Here is a 16695-nt window from a genome sequence, read left to right as displayed (position 1 = left end):
ATCTGGGGAGGACTTGTCCTCTTTGGGTTCAGTGGGCGTTCTCTTGTCCAAAGCCCCTTGTGTCTACAGAGGGCTCGCTGATCTCCATCCCCAGTTTGATAACTTGTTTGGGCTGATCTGCCTGTTTCACGGAGCTGTTGCTGCGGCCAGAGCTTGCCATTTATTGGAACTCATCTGCTCCTTTTTCTGAATCTTTTTCCTCCATTTCATCCCTGTTGTTACGCATCCCCATGTAGCATCCAACAATTTGTCAATAGACCTGGCATCCCTTTCTTCTGCTTTTGCAATTTCTTTCTAATATCTGAATTTGATTGTCTCACAAACAACGTGACAAAGGTGAATGCATGAGATTTTTTTTCAAGATCCGGATCTGCCCGTTTCCTAGCTGTTTAGCATAACCTTTCACAAAATGCAGACGGAGTTTCATCTTTGCCTTGCACCACCTGGCACAGTTTTGGTATTACAGTCTTTACTCCAAATAGAATTAACCTTTGATATTCAGTTATTAAACACCTCTGTGCTTGATTGTTAAGGTCCCATCCAAGGCTGACGGCTGGAAAACGTTTATCTGAACTTCCTGCTTGGTATCTTGAGGTTGAATTTTCTCAGCTTTACCTTTAGCTTTAGCTAAGGCTGTTCTCTGTTCCTCATAAGAGGATGAAATGCCCAAAATTACCTGCAGATCCTGCCAATTGGGATCATGATTCTCAATTATAGTTTCTAACAATTTTCCCACGTTTTCTGGGTCTTCTCTCTATTCTCCTGCCATTTCCTTCCAAATCTTTAAGTCCTGCGTAGAGAAGGGGACTTTGAGGAATACAGAAGTGCCTTCCATTCCAACCACTTGCCTTAAGGGAGCTTGTATTACATCACCCCCTCCTCCTCTGCAAGTTATCCTTGCTATTGTACTGAAATGATCAATCTCTCCTTCACTGTCTATTTGACTGCTCACATCCTCCCCCCTGCCTCATTTATACTTTTGGAGGCCACAAACAATTCCACATCCTCTTCCTCCTTTGATATCTCTGACACTCTTTACCAATACTGCACCTGAAGAACATTGCTTTGGCAATTTTACTCTATGCCATTCCAGTGTTGAAACATTTGCATCCTTTATCAACAGTCTGCATTCCTTATGACTTTTATAATCATTCCTCAATGTGAAAAATATATCCATATATGATACCACATCTCATTTTCTGGCCCTTCTATCAAAAAACATTAGTTGTAAAATAGTATTATCACTAATAGTTCATTCCTTGATCTTCTGAAGTATGCACTGGCCACCATCAATTACACACATTAGTAATTTTTCTCACGAAACAGATATCCTCCAAACATTCCCCAGTGTCCCAAAATGTAACCCAGTGCCAATGCCTCAGGTATTCCTTCTACCAAGTCACAGGGACCTCCCTTTATTATTCTCAACAAATAGTATTCCAAAACTGAGCTCTTCACAATAATTTCTTAAACAGTATAAAAGAAGTGTAAAAACAAAATGAAGTTGTCATACTTCTGTCATCACTGTAGTAATGCGTGAAGACTATACACAGAAGTAATTTCCTGCAACTGAAATACCTTAAAATACCTTTTTACAATGTCTCTGGGACAAGCATTAGCCAATTATTCACCACTTCCTGGGAAGCAAAAGAGGAATCCCTGGAAAATAACATTGTTGTTCCCATTTTGCATTGATTGTTTCTTTGTTCCAAGGAAACAGAGAAGGTATATCCTGAACTAGATGTATTTCTGCTGTCATGCAACATTCCTCTTCTAACGTTGGCAATTATCCGAGCATCAGCTATCAAAATAAATTGGAAAGAAATAGTGATTATCCTAAGAATACATATGTTCTTTCCCATACCTGTATCACCTGGAACCAGACGAGTTGCTTGTGCTCAAAGCCAGAAAGCAGCTTGGATCAGAAACAACCGGGTGCTATTTCATAATACATACCTGCTAGCGCTACATTTAAAATTTGCGTTCTCTTTTTTTTTTTTTAACCATCAGGAAGCCAAACAAGGCCTTTATTCTTTATCCATGAATTTTCATTGCAGATGCAAATGGAGAAGGCCAAGGGAGGTGGTTTGTTTGTTTGTTCAGGGACCTGAAATCTCCCTTCTAAGGACAGATGGAGAAAAGCAGCTCTTCAGGTCAATAATACAGACACACTCGTGCAACGTGAGGGTTTCTTTTACTAGCTGACAGAACCGTGAAAATTGAAAATAATGGATGATTTTGATCGAGCCTGTGCACTTGTTAGCCAATGTTCCAGTAAAACAAAAAGGCTGAACTCAGTATAGTGTATGTCTAATTTGGTACCACACCAAATTCCAGAGTTAGAGGGCTGAGATCCATCCATGTCCCTGAAACATCAGAGGAAAATTCTGGAGGCCTCTTCTAACATTCTTTATGAGGAATTAAAGTGCCACTTTCCTACTTTAACAGGATGGCTGTTTTACCTACCCCTGTTCTGGATGGCATTGGATGTAGCTAGACACCTGCAGACTCCATGAACAAGCAGTAGGGAATGAACAGCTTCCACTATTTGTTTCTTACAGCATGGGAAGATCACTATTTTGATTCCTGCTGTCACATAAGCATAATGGGGCAAAAATGCTGTTGAAAAAAGATACTAATGGGCACCAATTTCAGGTGCCCAAACCGAGACAAGACTGAACGAGTAAACAGAACCTACTGCATCCAGGTTTCCCTATACGTTGAATGAATATTTCACAATGATATTAACATTAAACTGCAGAAAAAAATCAATTTTCACAGTGAGCTGCTCAAAGAACCTTTTTCTCTGCCTGGGAGAGCGTGGAAGAAATGTGTCTGGTGATCTGACATCCTCCTCTTAGTGACAAAGCTGCCAACTCCTGGAGTGAACATGTTCAAGTGCTTTCTTTCAATTTATCTTGCATTCCCATCAAAGGACAGCTAGCTGCTTCCTGCAAAAACTATTGACTTACTTAAAGCAGAAATAAATTACCGTCCTTGCCAAGTGGCCTTTGCCTTGTAAAAAAAAAAAAAAAAAAAATGCAGCTGTTATAAACCACTGATCATTTATCTACTGATAAATTAGTTTAAAATTAATTCCATCATTTCATTTTGTCTGCTCTGTACTCCATGAGAACACAGTTCTACTGCCCCACTCCAAGCAGTGAGCCTGCTTTCTTCTTTCAGGCAGTGGGACCCTACTTTAACACAGGTATGGCAGCATCGTTCCATCAGTGCCTCAGAGAGTGGCACTCATGTTAATGATTTTCCATGGCTTCATTTTCTGAAGGCCTATTTTATGTGCAAAGACTACATACTTTCTAATGTAACGTCATCCAGGAGAAAGTGCAAACCACGAGAAAGAAAAATCCTGTGAAGATATATCAGCATTGTTAAACTCAGAAGAAAACTTTTCATATATCCTCATACTTTGACTTATTTCATAAAGTGTAATACATGCAAAGTGCAGGAGTTGAAATTAAATGCTCCAAATTTATCTAAACCAGATGCTCCAAATGAATCCAAAAACTGCAGAGCCTTTTATATTTTTTGGCTGCACTTACTTTATCCTACTTGATTACCAGTCCCTGTAGAGTTTGTCTCTGTGAAGTGTAACTGCAAATTGGTTTCCAGGATCAGGGAAATGCTATTGAAGTGTCTGGACAGCATCATTTCCATCAGCACTGCTAAGTTATTGTACTTACTCTTGGCTGCTGGTGGGTCAGATCTAGTAAGAAGTATCTTTTTGTTTGTTTCCTGTCACTAGAACTGGCAGCTTCAGAATATCAAGCTGTAACTTTCTGTATTCTATTGGAAATAAATATGGTACTTATCCATACTGCCTTCTATCTCCTACCGCTCTGCTATTCTGCAATGGCAGGTAGCCATTAAATCACTTGGGAATTCTGCTCTCTTTCATTTGTCTTATGACTGCAGGCAGGTCACACTTTCTTTCCACCACTTTATTTGCTATAACTCACTGTAAAAATTGATATGCTGTATACACAAAGGAGTCAGATAGTTTCAGCTTCAGTTTGTATCCTGGAACCTACTGGAATTTTATCCTCTGCCATGCTGCTGTGCTAATCCTTGTTGCACATAAACTACAGATAAGCTTTAGAGGCAGCCTTGCTTTTACATAGCTTTTATGCCTAGCAGCCCATATTCACGAGCTGCAGCGAATTGTGTGCAGGCTCCAGGAAGGATCGAGGCGCAGGAGCACTGTGCACTTCATCAGCTCAGCACTGAGGTGTATCCCGCCTCAATCAATTTAAATTCCATAAATCAGAGATTATGGTTGCTAGGAGTTCAGTGATACAGTTACAATTATAAACCTTTAAAAATCCTAAATCTAGCTTTTTGTTACAAAGTATGGGTAAATGTGGGTACCCCAAAATAGTGTTAACAGAAGCTAGCAGAAACAAAGCTGATTCTTGCTGAAATAGCCAGTGTGGAATGGATTGCAGTAAAGACAACTGCAGCCAAAGAAAAGCACCCATTTCTGCCCAGGACTGACAGTCAAGTGACTCTTCCCAGAAGCAAGTACTTCAACCAGCCCAACCTTTTTCCTCACAATCACAAGGTAGGCCCAAGGCCACACTCTTCTCTTTTTTCCACTTGTGGAGCTCTATTTTGAGAAAATTGTTACATCATCCTTGGCACAAACAGCTCCTATCCCAGCTGCACCTGTCACAGGGCTCCAGAGCCAAACTCCTGTCTTACCACAATTCCCAGTCTAGTAAGTGACACTAAGTTAAACTCAGACCCACTTCAAAAAAAACAGAAATATTTTTCAGCTTCTCTGTGCAAAGGTTAACAGCCCCAAACCAGCCCTGTTTACAGCACAGGTCACAGAAAAGGGGCACGTAGGGCAGTTCAGCTGCTCGCCCATAGATGGCACAGACTCTCTTTGGCTGCCCTTCGGCATTCCACCTGGCTCTCTTTCCAGAACGCCTGGGCTTCACATAGCTCCTCTATTACTTAGCTGTCAGCTTTGCACGTGTGTCTCATTCAACCAACAGTGCCTATGCTGAGGTAGAACCTGAATCTTTAACTCCAGCTTTAAAAAAAAATAAAATGGAGAGATTTTCCTCCTGTTTGCAGTGATGACATGAATAAACGATGGGCAGACTTCCACAGGTGCTCAGCATTCAGCATTTTTTCATCTCAATACACACAAAGCATTGAGGTTGGAGCATTTATCCTCACATGTATGATTTCATCTCGTGGGATATTACAGCTGAAACTGTACTGAAATCATTTTTAGTACCTCTCTAGCAAGCAATACGTAAAGTATTTTTCAGCGGAGATGTCTTGGTGCTTGTTCCTGCACCTCATGCAACAAAAACACCTAGGCACGTTCTTAAAGCTTAGCTCTTCATCGGTAAAAAAGAATCAGAAGGCAACAGAGCATGGGTTTTCCTTCTGTGACTTGATCAGGATCTGTGCTCAGCTGACAAGTGCTGAGCTCATGTTACCAGTGTGTTAACATGGGAGGAATTTTGTGGGTGTTGGTGTGGTTCTATGCATCAAGCATGGGAGGAGATGCTCGCAGCACTTGGAGAGAGTGAAAATGCTAAAAAAAGACAAGCCAGCAGAGAAGAGAACCTGCAGTACGAACCAAAGGAACACACTGTGAGGACAGCACCTCCCACCACTGGCCACCATGACCTGAGGCCTGGCAGCCTGCCTTTTTTTTCAAATGCATGTATGTATGCACACATAGCTCCAAGCACTTTGCTATCTCTTGCTATCTCAGGGCCTAATGAAGTAAAATTACAACTTGAAATTCTACTGTTCTTCTCTATTCGCAATAGTACTGTAAGGAAGGACAAAACGTGCTGCTATCCAGTCAATTAACTTCCCCTTTCATCTTTTTTACTTAAGTGCTATTACTGCTCATGCTTCCAGGTGACACGCGAATACGGGTCTGCGCCTTCCTGCCGCATGAAAGATGCGTGCAGTGCTGCCGCCTCCTGGCCCCACAGCGAGAGCAGCTGGTCCCAGGTGGGTGAAAGAGCAGCTGGATAGAAGTCAGCTTCAGCTTAAATCAAACATTTCATAAAGGCACAGTGGATGTTTTAGAGAACTTTAATGAATGTATGATATGTATATCATACATATGTGTATGTATGTATGTATATATATAGTTTTCTAATCAATCGTAGGTGCATTTCATGGAATAAAATGAAAAAAGCTGACAAACTGAGTGGTTATTTGAAACAGAATACACAGTTTTATCAGATACATGTGCATACTTAAATCTCTTGTAAAGTTATACACTTATGGGTAAAGGAGACTGACTCCAGCCATATATGATGCACATTTAAAATACATGTTATATAATCGATAGGCAATATTTAATGTGTAGATTAATAGCTAGTATTTAAAACAGACTAATGAATGCTTGTGATGTTCTTACAGAATGTTGTTTAACAGCTGCCTATATGATGTTAAAAAGTGGTATTTAGTAACCATTCCTATATTTTAAGAAATGACCTTTCTAAATTTTGTTTGTAAAAAAAACCTGATATACATGCATATAGTATTTTCCTCTCTATTATTCCATTTAATATCTACTGGTACGTAAAGTGTTCTGCCACATGCGTCTTCCTTACAGCCAAATACAAATGCCAAGGGATATCAATTGATGTCAATAATCCTCAATTGCACACAAATCATGACTACTGATTAGTAAAGCAATTATCATATTAAAAGAGTTCAACAGGGCTCAACATACTGTAAAATTAGAAATCAGTCAATAGCACGGCCATTATATAGAACAGCATTGATTGGATGTACTGAATGCTAGCCTTGATGACAATTGATCAGAATGAACCCTTCTCACAAAGGAGTCTGGTACACTAATTGAGAAGCCATCATTAAATAGAATAGATAACCAAGAAGGAGAAAGAATCCCCTATGAGGACAGGCTGAGGGAGTTGGGCTTGTTCAGCCTGGAGAAGAGAAGGCTGCGGGGTGACCTCATTGCAGCCTATCAATACCTGAAGGGAACCTACACCCAGGAGGGGAGTAAACTCTTCAAAAGGGCTGACAACAGCAGGACTAGGGGAAATGGTTTTAAGTTGAAGGAGGGAAGATTTAGGTTAGATGTTAGGGGGAAGTTCTTTACTAGGAGAGTGGTTAGGCCCTGGAACGGGCTGCCCAGGGAGGTTGTGGATGCCCCGTCCTTGGACGTGTTTAAGGCCAGGTTGGACGGGGTCCTGGGCAACCTGATCTGAATGTGTATATGTTTGGTGGCCCTGCTAGGCAGGGGGGTTGGAACTACATGATCCTTGGGGTCCCTTCCAACCCGGGTGATTCTGTGATTCTGTGATCTGTGAGAAGGGGGGGGGAGGAGAAATGGATACAAAGCTAAGAGAAACAATAGAGAGAAACAATAAAAAGAAAAGAGCCAAGAACATCTCTGTCCCTGTACTAGTTCCTGAGAGTACTTCTCCAAAAGCAGATGATCCTAAGAAACCCCCACAGGTCATATCTATAATCTGTTTCAAAGCTGGGGAACGTGTTTGAAATCACACAAACAAACGAGTTTTTCCACCACAAGCATTTCCAAAAGCAAATCATCCTTAGAGTATAAGACTCAGAGGTTCTGTCTGCAATGCATCTGTGACCTAACTTCACTGGTCTACTTGAAATCAGGCCTCAAATCACACAGCCCTGGAAAGCTGCACAGGCTGCCCTGCTGTTTTCACTACTGCTCCAAGAAATGGATGGCAGAAACAAGACCAGAACATCTTCTGTATTACAGTGCCTTCAGCATTACATTGAATTTCTAAGTACAAATGAAACAAACCTCTCTGCATTATAATGAAATGTTAAGAAGGATGTACAGAAAAGAGTCTTTTAGTGCCAACTAGATGGCACTATTCACATTACTTTTAATGCACATTTCTTATAATACTTAGAGAGAGTCCCTGAAAACAGATGCAAAATGGACTTGATCTGGTAGTTAGGAAAGAGAGAGGATCAGCAGGTCAGCTGAAGTCAGAGAGAAGAGCACTGCAGATGTTCCTAAGGATAACGCAGCTGCAGAAGAGACATTCGGACAGCAGAGGATTAAGAACTCTGTAGTCACAGCAGTCATTCTTCACATGCAAATGCATTAAAGGATGATGAGTGGTTTTACCAAACTCTGACTAAATTCTCAGAGTCCAAAAGGTCATGAAGTTACTTATCACTATGTCTTCTAATCATCTGTAATGTTTCTCTTGATATAAGTAAGATTTCTCATGTCTGAGCTAGGCATTATCTTAATAAACAGCAGGGCATTTAGGCATCCCTTACACAGTGTTGCCAAACATAGAAAACAAAGTCACACCTCAAGACTTCTGGTCCCCTCTGATCTTTGATAACATAAGTGTTCTTGGAGAGCCAGGGAATTTAGAGAAGCTGTCTAAAAAACTGGTAAATTAGGGCAATAACAGTCAATTACACATAACCTCACTGGAAAGTTAAAAAGCTTCAAGTTACTTTACACTATTAGCAGAGCAGCACAATATACTTTAAACATGAGAAGTGATTATATCCAAATAACTCTTCTTACTCCAGAGGTTAAAACCCAGAAATAAGAACCAGGCCCTAAAGTCATTTCGTTCTGCACCTATAATGTAAACGTAAAGACGGTTTACTCTTTTACCACAAGTTCTACTCCCCCCCAAGGAAGATGTAGGCAGTAGTAACACAAGCATCTTAAAAGTTGCTTTCAAGTGACTTCTTTACAAGCTCCAGTGTTGGAAGCATACCTGAGGAAGGACATTTTTTGAGTGCTTCATCCACTGGAAAAAAAAAAAAAATTACATAAGAAATAAGTTGCAGTTTCCCAACTTCCCACTCAGAAGTTATCATGAGAACATGATCTTTTTACTGCCATCACATCCTCCTGCTGGAGGAGGAGGACATGGTTGTTTTCCAAAAGATCATAGCCAAGCAACTCCTCCATAATGCTAGCGCTCTGAGTGCAGCAAACAATTATGGTTAAAAGTGTCTGCCAAAGGCCACTGCTGACAACTGCAAGTGGAATACAGAACATGCATAGAATATCGAGGGAAAGGAGAGGGAGAGATGGAGGGTAGGTTAAAAAGCAACTATAAAAACAAGAAACAATTCTTCTAAGCTTGGTAAGAAAGTAGTCTCCATTTGAAGTCAGGCTAGCATTCACACCTCAGCTATCACTGAGAAGTTGTTGGGTTCAATGTTTGCTTTAAATGTCACTGTCTGCATAAAAAAGTACCTCTTTGACAAAGTGTTTAGCTTTTTCTTGTCAAGATAGTCAAAAGATGGCAGAGAAAACAGACAGAAAGACACACACACACCCTGTGCCTACTCCTTCCACAGCTGAACAAGTGATGTGTGATACTTGCAGTTTCAAACATGCAAGATGAGTTATAACTGTAACAAGGATCACACATCCAACAGCTCTTCTCCTTTCAGTGAGCTGGAGAAGCATTGCATGACAGGTAGAGAGGGACATCATCTCCTATTGTCTTCTAAAAACATAGTCCAAACGAGAAAATTTGTTACAACAATTCTGATCTCGCCATCTCTTTCCTTCTCTGTCCTTTCTTTTTGCCTATTCTGTCTCCCCTTCCAACTCTGAGCAAGATGAAGTGACATGGTAAAGCAAAAGTCATAGGCCCAGTACATATTTTAGCCCTCTACACAGAACTACAATTTCTGTTAGTGTCTTAAAGACCTCTGCCACACAGAAAAAAATATTTTCTGTTTTAAACTCTGGCGCACTGAAGAGATTTAAGTAGTATTATTTAAGATTTAAGAAGCAATAACTACAACAGAGCATAGTGGAAGCCATTACATAGGTTTTCCTTAATTTGCGCAATGCATTCAGACAGACACAGAAAGGAATATAGGAAAATCAGAAGACAAAATATAAATTTTTAAATATATTTTTCCACACCACTGTCCTTGGCTTTCACCAAATGATCCTCATGTCACACAAGCAGGCACCTGGAACACGTTGCCATGGCTGCTGTGCTGCTGTTGGTCAGTGGTACAGTGGGAAATATCCTACCTGGCAATCACTTGTCTTGTGACATGGAGAGTAAAGTCAGCAAGTGCTTTTTTCCCCTTCTGACATCCAACACTTCATCTGCATCTGGGAATTCTGAAAACATTATGGTGAACTGTTCCACGTCTTCTCACAGGGCAAGCGTATCTCTACAACAACACAGTGCCTGCAGCTCACAGGAAAACAGCTAAACAAGGTGCTGATGCAGGTTGTGAAGACATATGTTTTATTAGTAGTTAAGAAATCACAAGTTAAGTCTCTAAGTAACTCAAAGATTTCTTTAAAACACGTGTTCTAACGAACCTAGGTAATTTTACTGCAGATTCTTCACATTCATCATTGAAGAGAATTTCACAAGAATCTCATAAATGTTCCTATTTTTAAACCAATATCCTTATTTGAAACAAAATACTGTTGTTCATGGCTTCTCTACTGTGTCATAAGCAAAATATCTGACAGGGACAGCAGGAAAGAATTTTAATATAAAAAAAGCCCATTTTCCATGAGGATAAGTCCAGTCAAAAAAACAGGAGATAAAATAAATAACATTTAGTAAACATTTCCATTTCCCACAAACCCATTTTCTGTCACTAGCTGGCAATATTTTTTCTGTTGCTCTTCCTTGAAAGACTCTTTGACTTTTTTTCTTTTCAGTCCTCCATCCCTGAAAAATACAGATAAGGAAATGGCCTTCAGTTCATGTCAGATTAAAGGTAGAAAAACGTTACAATAATTACAGTGCTTAATAAGAGCAACTTTCACCCTAGATGCTGGCTTTTGCAGTGCTACACTAAATGATTTGTTCTGCCAAGATCTATCACGCTATAAACAAGTGCCACCCTTTAATCTGATGTTTAACAAACAAAGTGTTTATTCTCACCAAATTCCACTTTCTGGTTGGAACTACCTGTCAACTCTGTTTATCTTTTTATACTTTATTAGTCTACCTATACTAGTAAAGCTGTTCACAAAATAAGGAAATAGTGCCTCACTCAGAGTCTGTAAGGGCGACGGACTACAGCCAAGCAAAGAAAACAAGGAAGAAGTTTTAAAAGGAATCCAGCAATAAGTTTTAGATTACAAAACACCTGAATACGTTTTCAGCTCATTTTCAAAGACGTTCCCTCTTACCATGGGAGTACAGACATTCCTCCCCGAGCAGCAATGACAGCCTTGACTCTGTTGGCAAAGTGAACAGCATCTTCTTCTTCCTGTAAAAGATACCAGTGACTTGCTGTGCAGTTGAAATGTTTTCCCTATGTCTCACTTGAAGAGACACCTTTTGTCAGAAAATAGGCATCAGATATACTTCAGCTGCTCCTCAGGAATGCCACCTGGCAAGTCAGCATGCTGAGTTTGCCATCATCCAATGCCAAGAGAACAAAGCGTGAGGCTCTATGCCTTCCATGGCAATTCAAAGTATCTTGTAGAACAAGGTCACAGGTCTGGACAGAGCATGGGAATGTATGTGCACCCAGTACCTTGGTACCAGTCTAACCCCAGGAAGCTGGGAACACACTCAAAGGATCACCTTGGAGGACACGAGGTGCCTTGAACAGAGCTGGGGCCAGATACCACAGTACCAGTGAATTTTCATGGGCCAGCGAGGGTCTGTTTGCTCCACTGCAGAGGACACTCAACTGGCTGTTTCCAGTATCCCACACAATCTCTTTATGCCAGAAAAGAAAATAACCACACAGAGAAATGACTATAAAGTATTAAATTACTTAAATTGGTCTGACTTGCAGGGAGCTAGTAATTTGTGATTCTGAAGCAGATAGAAACTAGCCAAATGAAAACTATAGAAAGAATTTTATAAGACTATTCACTTTCTGGAACTTGCTCACTAGGTAAGGAAAAGTGCTGTGTTCTCTAATAAAACAATAAAGACCAGTAAAAGATAACCTTCCGGACCTAAGATCCATCTACCCCTTCCTACAGCTACTGTTATACCTTCTCAAGTCTATTACAATTAAAGGACTTTTTTTTTTTTTAATTTCTAAATAGATGGATGGTATATAAACCTATGTGTTATAAATGTTTTGTATACCAGGTTAGCCAAGAATTTCAGCAAGCACGCTAGAGAGAGGATGCAAATCCATCTTTCAAAATTTTGCAACTCTGTTTTGTTAAGTGTGCAGTTTTTCTCTTGCAGCAGGCATGTATGAATGGTGACCATACTTCAAGTGTGCAGTTACAAGGACTCTGAGATATCCATGCACAGCTAAGTGACTATGGTACAGGAAGTTTACAACCTTCACAGACATTAGCTTAATTTATGTAAAGAGTGCACCATGAACCTTAGAGATGGAAATAACAAAACCAACATAATAAAATAAAATTACTTTCAAAGCAGCCCTCATCTTGCTCTCATTATCCTAATAGGCTACACATCCTGATTTACAATCTCTACTCAATTTTAGGAGTACAGTGTCACTTCCTACTTTTCCCATTACACTGTCAATAAAGACTTGCTGGCATCATGACAACAGTAATGCAGGTTTCCTCTTAGAAACAATTTGTGAGCATTTCTAAAACACAGACAAAAGCATAAGTACCTCTTTGACCATCGGTGGCAGGTACCACACATTGCAGACAATAGCCCAGCTGGTCAACACATTAAAACCATAGGTCATCATGGAATACTTGGTGCTGTTCCAGAACGCATCTCCAAATCGAGGGTCATACTGGAAGACAAGAACGAGCTAAAGGGCTCAGACTGCTCTCTAGGCGGTACGTTAAGTTGTACAGCACACACACAGAACGACAAGGGCAGAGGTAACAGCAATCAGAGATGATCCAGAGATAAAAGAAGCACTACGATGATGATCCAGTAGAAGAGCACAAAAAGATACGATGGTAGAAGTTGTATGACGTCAGTTCTGAAGAAAGACAACCCAAAGGCGCAGGACACCCAGTACACGCATCACCTCCTGGAAGTAATTACAGTTCAAAGCTTCATGTTTTAACATTTGTTGCAAGTTAATACAAGTTAACCTGTATATCCTGACAGAAGAAAAGGGCCAACAGTACCCAGTGGTGAAACAGACACAGCGCTGATGATTGAGGGAAGGGATTGCCTGCAGCAAGCTCCCCAGGGCAGTGATCATGGCACCAAGCTGCCAGAGTTCAAGGAGCATTTGGACCCTGCTCTCAGACATTGGGTTTTAATGTGGGATGGTCCTGAGTTGAGCTCAGCCCCTGGCACTATGATCCTTGTGGGTCACCTCCAACTCAGGATATTCTGTAATTCTAAGAACCTTTACACATAATACAAGACCCCAAACTAGGACAGACCCAAACAAATCTTAACTATAATCAGATAGAGCTACTCAACATGTAAAGATTTATCTTCTACAGATGTGCTGACTTGAAAGGTTTACTTGATAATGCTCACACTACTTGTAAAAATTTCCATAAGGTTATGCAACGTTATAGCTTCAGGAAAAGGAAGTCATGTATCTACAGCCAGAATGACTTGGCTAAAGCTTATTAGAGAGACTTGCAAGTGCCAAGGGAATAATTCAATTACTAGTGCCTTTATCCATCATGAGCCAGGAACACCAGAATGGAAAGACCAGGTAGAACTAAACACACAGCATCGTACTTTACAAGTTGTTCCTAAGCCATTCAGCATTTTCTATACTTACCTTGATAGCTACCGGATGGATGATCCCTCCTACTTCAAAGCTTCCCTTCTTAAACATCATAACTGATGTGTTGTTTATGCAGGTACCTAGCCAGAATGGAAATGAGTGAAAAGTTCAGTCCATTCTGCAAAAAAACATCAGCAAATGCATATTATATTGCCTTAAAGAGAACAAAGTTGCTAGAAGAGAAAAAAATCTTTCATTCAGAAACATAATTCCATTATATTATGCTCTTAGGTAAGAGACTAAGAAGCAAAAGGGTTAATGTCTCAAACACTTGGTAGAAGTGTAAAATCAGCACTGAACCAGATAAGGAGTAAGATAAAGAGTGATCGGAGGAGGAGGGTCTTGTGAAGGAGGAAAGGCAGTTTCTGATAATATGAATATCTGTTGAATTACAACAGAAAAATTGAATTACAACAGGAAAATTTAGTAGGAAAAGGAGAGATCTGACAAACTACACCTTCACACCAAAGAGGGCCAACTAGTAGTCATCTGGGCAGAGGGAGAGTGAGACTTCCTGAAGCCCCTCTTACTCACTCCCCGAATAGTCTAGATCTCAAATATCAAGTTGTACTTGGACAGGGGTAAGGCCCTGCCTTGATCACAACGTTACAGGGGGCCTGACAGCCACCTGAGACCCCAGACTTATTTACAACTGCTGACTGAACCACTTCTTGGGGGGCAGGGCACAAGCATGTGAAAGGCAGAATACCGCCAGTTCAGGTATGCACCCACCACAGGAAGAGCAACCGTGTCTACACTGCGAGATCTGAGGGTTGAGATAGCTCATTTCTTTGTTTTATTCTTTCCTCTCTCTGTCTGTCTGCCTGTCTGTCTTTATCTCTCCCCAAGTCACATTAGAACATAAAGCAAGGCATACTATATCTTATTGGCAATAAGCTATGATAGATACTTCAGTCAAAATATCATAGTGGGATACAAATGAACATTTAACTGATCATTTGGTGTCATTTCACCTTAATTTACTCCAAATGATTCTTGAACTCTGTAATCTCCACACGTTACTCAGAGTAGCTTGGAGTCAGGTTGCAACAGACTAAACAAAATAAATCGTCATAAAATTGCATTACATAGCAGAATCTCACTTTTAATATCTCACAAGAGCTCACTAATTCTACAACAAACACCTCTAAAGATTAGACATGATAAACTGCACTCAGTGTAAAGTGAGCAAAGCAATACAGAGTTGGTTCCTACCTTCTGGAAAAATTAGAATGGGTAATTTGGCCTTGTCTGCAATGTGTTCTCTGATTCTGTGGAGAGAAAATAAAATTTCAATGTACACTTCATTACTGCAGAAGACTCTCATATTTCTATGTGGTTGGGAATCTAAATATGGATTCTCTGTTACATAGAACAGGAAAAGCTCTTGCCTAGTAGCTCTTAGACAGACAGTGGTCTCAGCAAGGATGTGCACTAGTTTCAGGCCTTGAAGGTTTTCTCTTGCTAAATATGTAAATAAATTTTTCACAAAAAAAAATCTTTGACAGGTTCTAGTAATGAATAATGTTGAATTTTTGTTGACCACTGTTTTGCTTTTTTAATAAACAATATTCTATATTTTAAAGCTTTGTGCTGATGCATATACACACACACACACCTAAAGTTTTCCACACCTATATGTGAGAAACGAAGCTATTTTACTGCATTTTCTTTATTACTTAAAAACAACTGCTTTTAAGCAAATAATCCACTTAAGCAGATTACTGACACACAAAATCTATCCGTTTTCAAGACACCTATCTGTCTTTCCTATGAATCAAGAGTTCCTCTGAACTCCATGTAAAAGAGTACAAACAAAACATCAAATACCAAAAAGAAAACAAAAACAGATCTGTCCAGTAAAGGGGCACCTTTTCCCTTTCCTAAGGACTAATTGCCATAAGTGCTTGTTTCATGTTAGCTGCATTGCACCCTATTTCATTAACATTTCAGATGACTAAGAGGACCAAAGACACCAACAAATGGCATAACAAGTCTATCATTTTCATGTCCTTAAAAGTCTAATACACCTTCTCTGCCAGGAACAGCAGTGCAGGGCTTTGGAGCAGTGCAGGCATCAGGTACTGACGCTTCTCCAAGATGCTCTTCCAGCTTCTAGCAGCTAGGTGGTACCGCCTACGAACTTGTTTAATTCCTTTTGCAGATTTTGAGTGCAAGACAGCTGAGTACTGTGGATGTTTCTAATGAGCTGCAACTCGCTTCCTCAGATAGTCTACCAATCTCCACAAGAAAATAGGTAAGCCCGATGTTAATGTTTGCTATTGTCAGCTTTCTTTTCTCCTGTACTTACAACAGACATAACCAGATTTCTGATGCTCAGAGCTTTTGGGAGAACGTGCAAAGGTAAGGTATGATCTAGGAAAATGATATGCTGACAAGAACTCTGATGTTGGTCCTGACATCCAGAATCATAAACTTTGAAAATGAATGAGCAGGCATCTGCCTGTGGCAAGCAGCCTGATTGTGCCAATGTGGAAATTCACAGAGGTTAGAGGACAAACAATCAGAAGCTCCAAAGAGCAGTGCTACAGCCTGCATCATCATCATCAGAGTAGTTCCAAATCTTACAAACACCTACAGCTGCCTGCCAAGAAGAGATTCGGGGTCACAACTCACTCAGCTCACAATGGGACCTCACAATTGCAAGACCTGATGAGAAAAGTAAGCAAAGATCTCACTGTCCTACCTTTTTCTCACCAGATGTCGATCTTTCATTTCTGAACGTTCAAACAAAACATGCTGACTGGTTTGCATACAAGATTTCTGAATAAGTCCCAGAAGCCCTCCATGTACCTGGCCAACCTGTAAGCCAAAAACTGAAATATTTATATGGCAAAAATACACGTAATTATTTAATTGACTAAAATCTAACTAAAGATGCATCAACTTCTAAACTTGTTCCATGAATTATACCAATTGTTTTGGACAAAAGTGTGCATTCACTTACCTGTCTGAACAGAAGTTCCGAGT

At 40.2% G+C, this 16695-nt stretch overlaps 1 protein-coding gene across 12 annotated transcripts in view; it reads right to left on the bottom strand.

The window, feature by feature from the left end:
• Positions 1-10251: 10251 nt before the first annotated feature.
• LOC125691742 (glycerol-3-phosphate acyltransferase 3-like) overlaps positions 10252-16695 on the bottom strand; it is a 24079-nt gene continuing 17635 nt past the window's right edge. For all 12 annotated transcript variants that reach the window (XM_048941465.1, XM_048941473.1, XM_048941472.1 and 9 more), the window contains 6 exons: positions 16412-16527; positions 14920-14975; positions 13699-13784; positions 12607-12735; positions 11180-11259; positions 10252-10712 (listed from right to left, as the gene is read on the bottom strand). In XM_048941465.1, coding sequence (XP_048797422.1) covers positions 10598-10712; positions 11180-11259; positions 12607-12735; positions 13699-13784; positions 14920-14975; positions 16412-16527 — 582 coding nt within the window. In that variant the 3' untranslated portion in view covers positions 10252-10597. The remainder of the gene's footprint in view (positions 10713-11179; positions 11260-12606; positions 12736-13698; positions 13785-14919; positions 14976-16411; positions 16528-16695) is intronic.

The sequence above is a fragment of the Lagopus muta genome, chromosome 4, assembly GCF_023343835.1.
Source record: "Lagopus muta isolate bLagMut1 chromosome 4, bLagMut1 primary, whole genome shotgun sequence".
Classification (NCBI taxonomy): Eukaryota; Metazoa; Chordata; class Aves; order Galliformes; family Phasianidae; genus Lagopus; species Lagopus muta.
The sequence above is the reverse complement of the archived record's forward strand: the minus strand, read 5'-3'. Positions and strand labels throughout refer to the sequence as shown.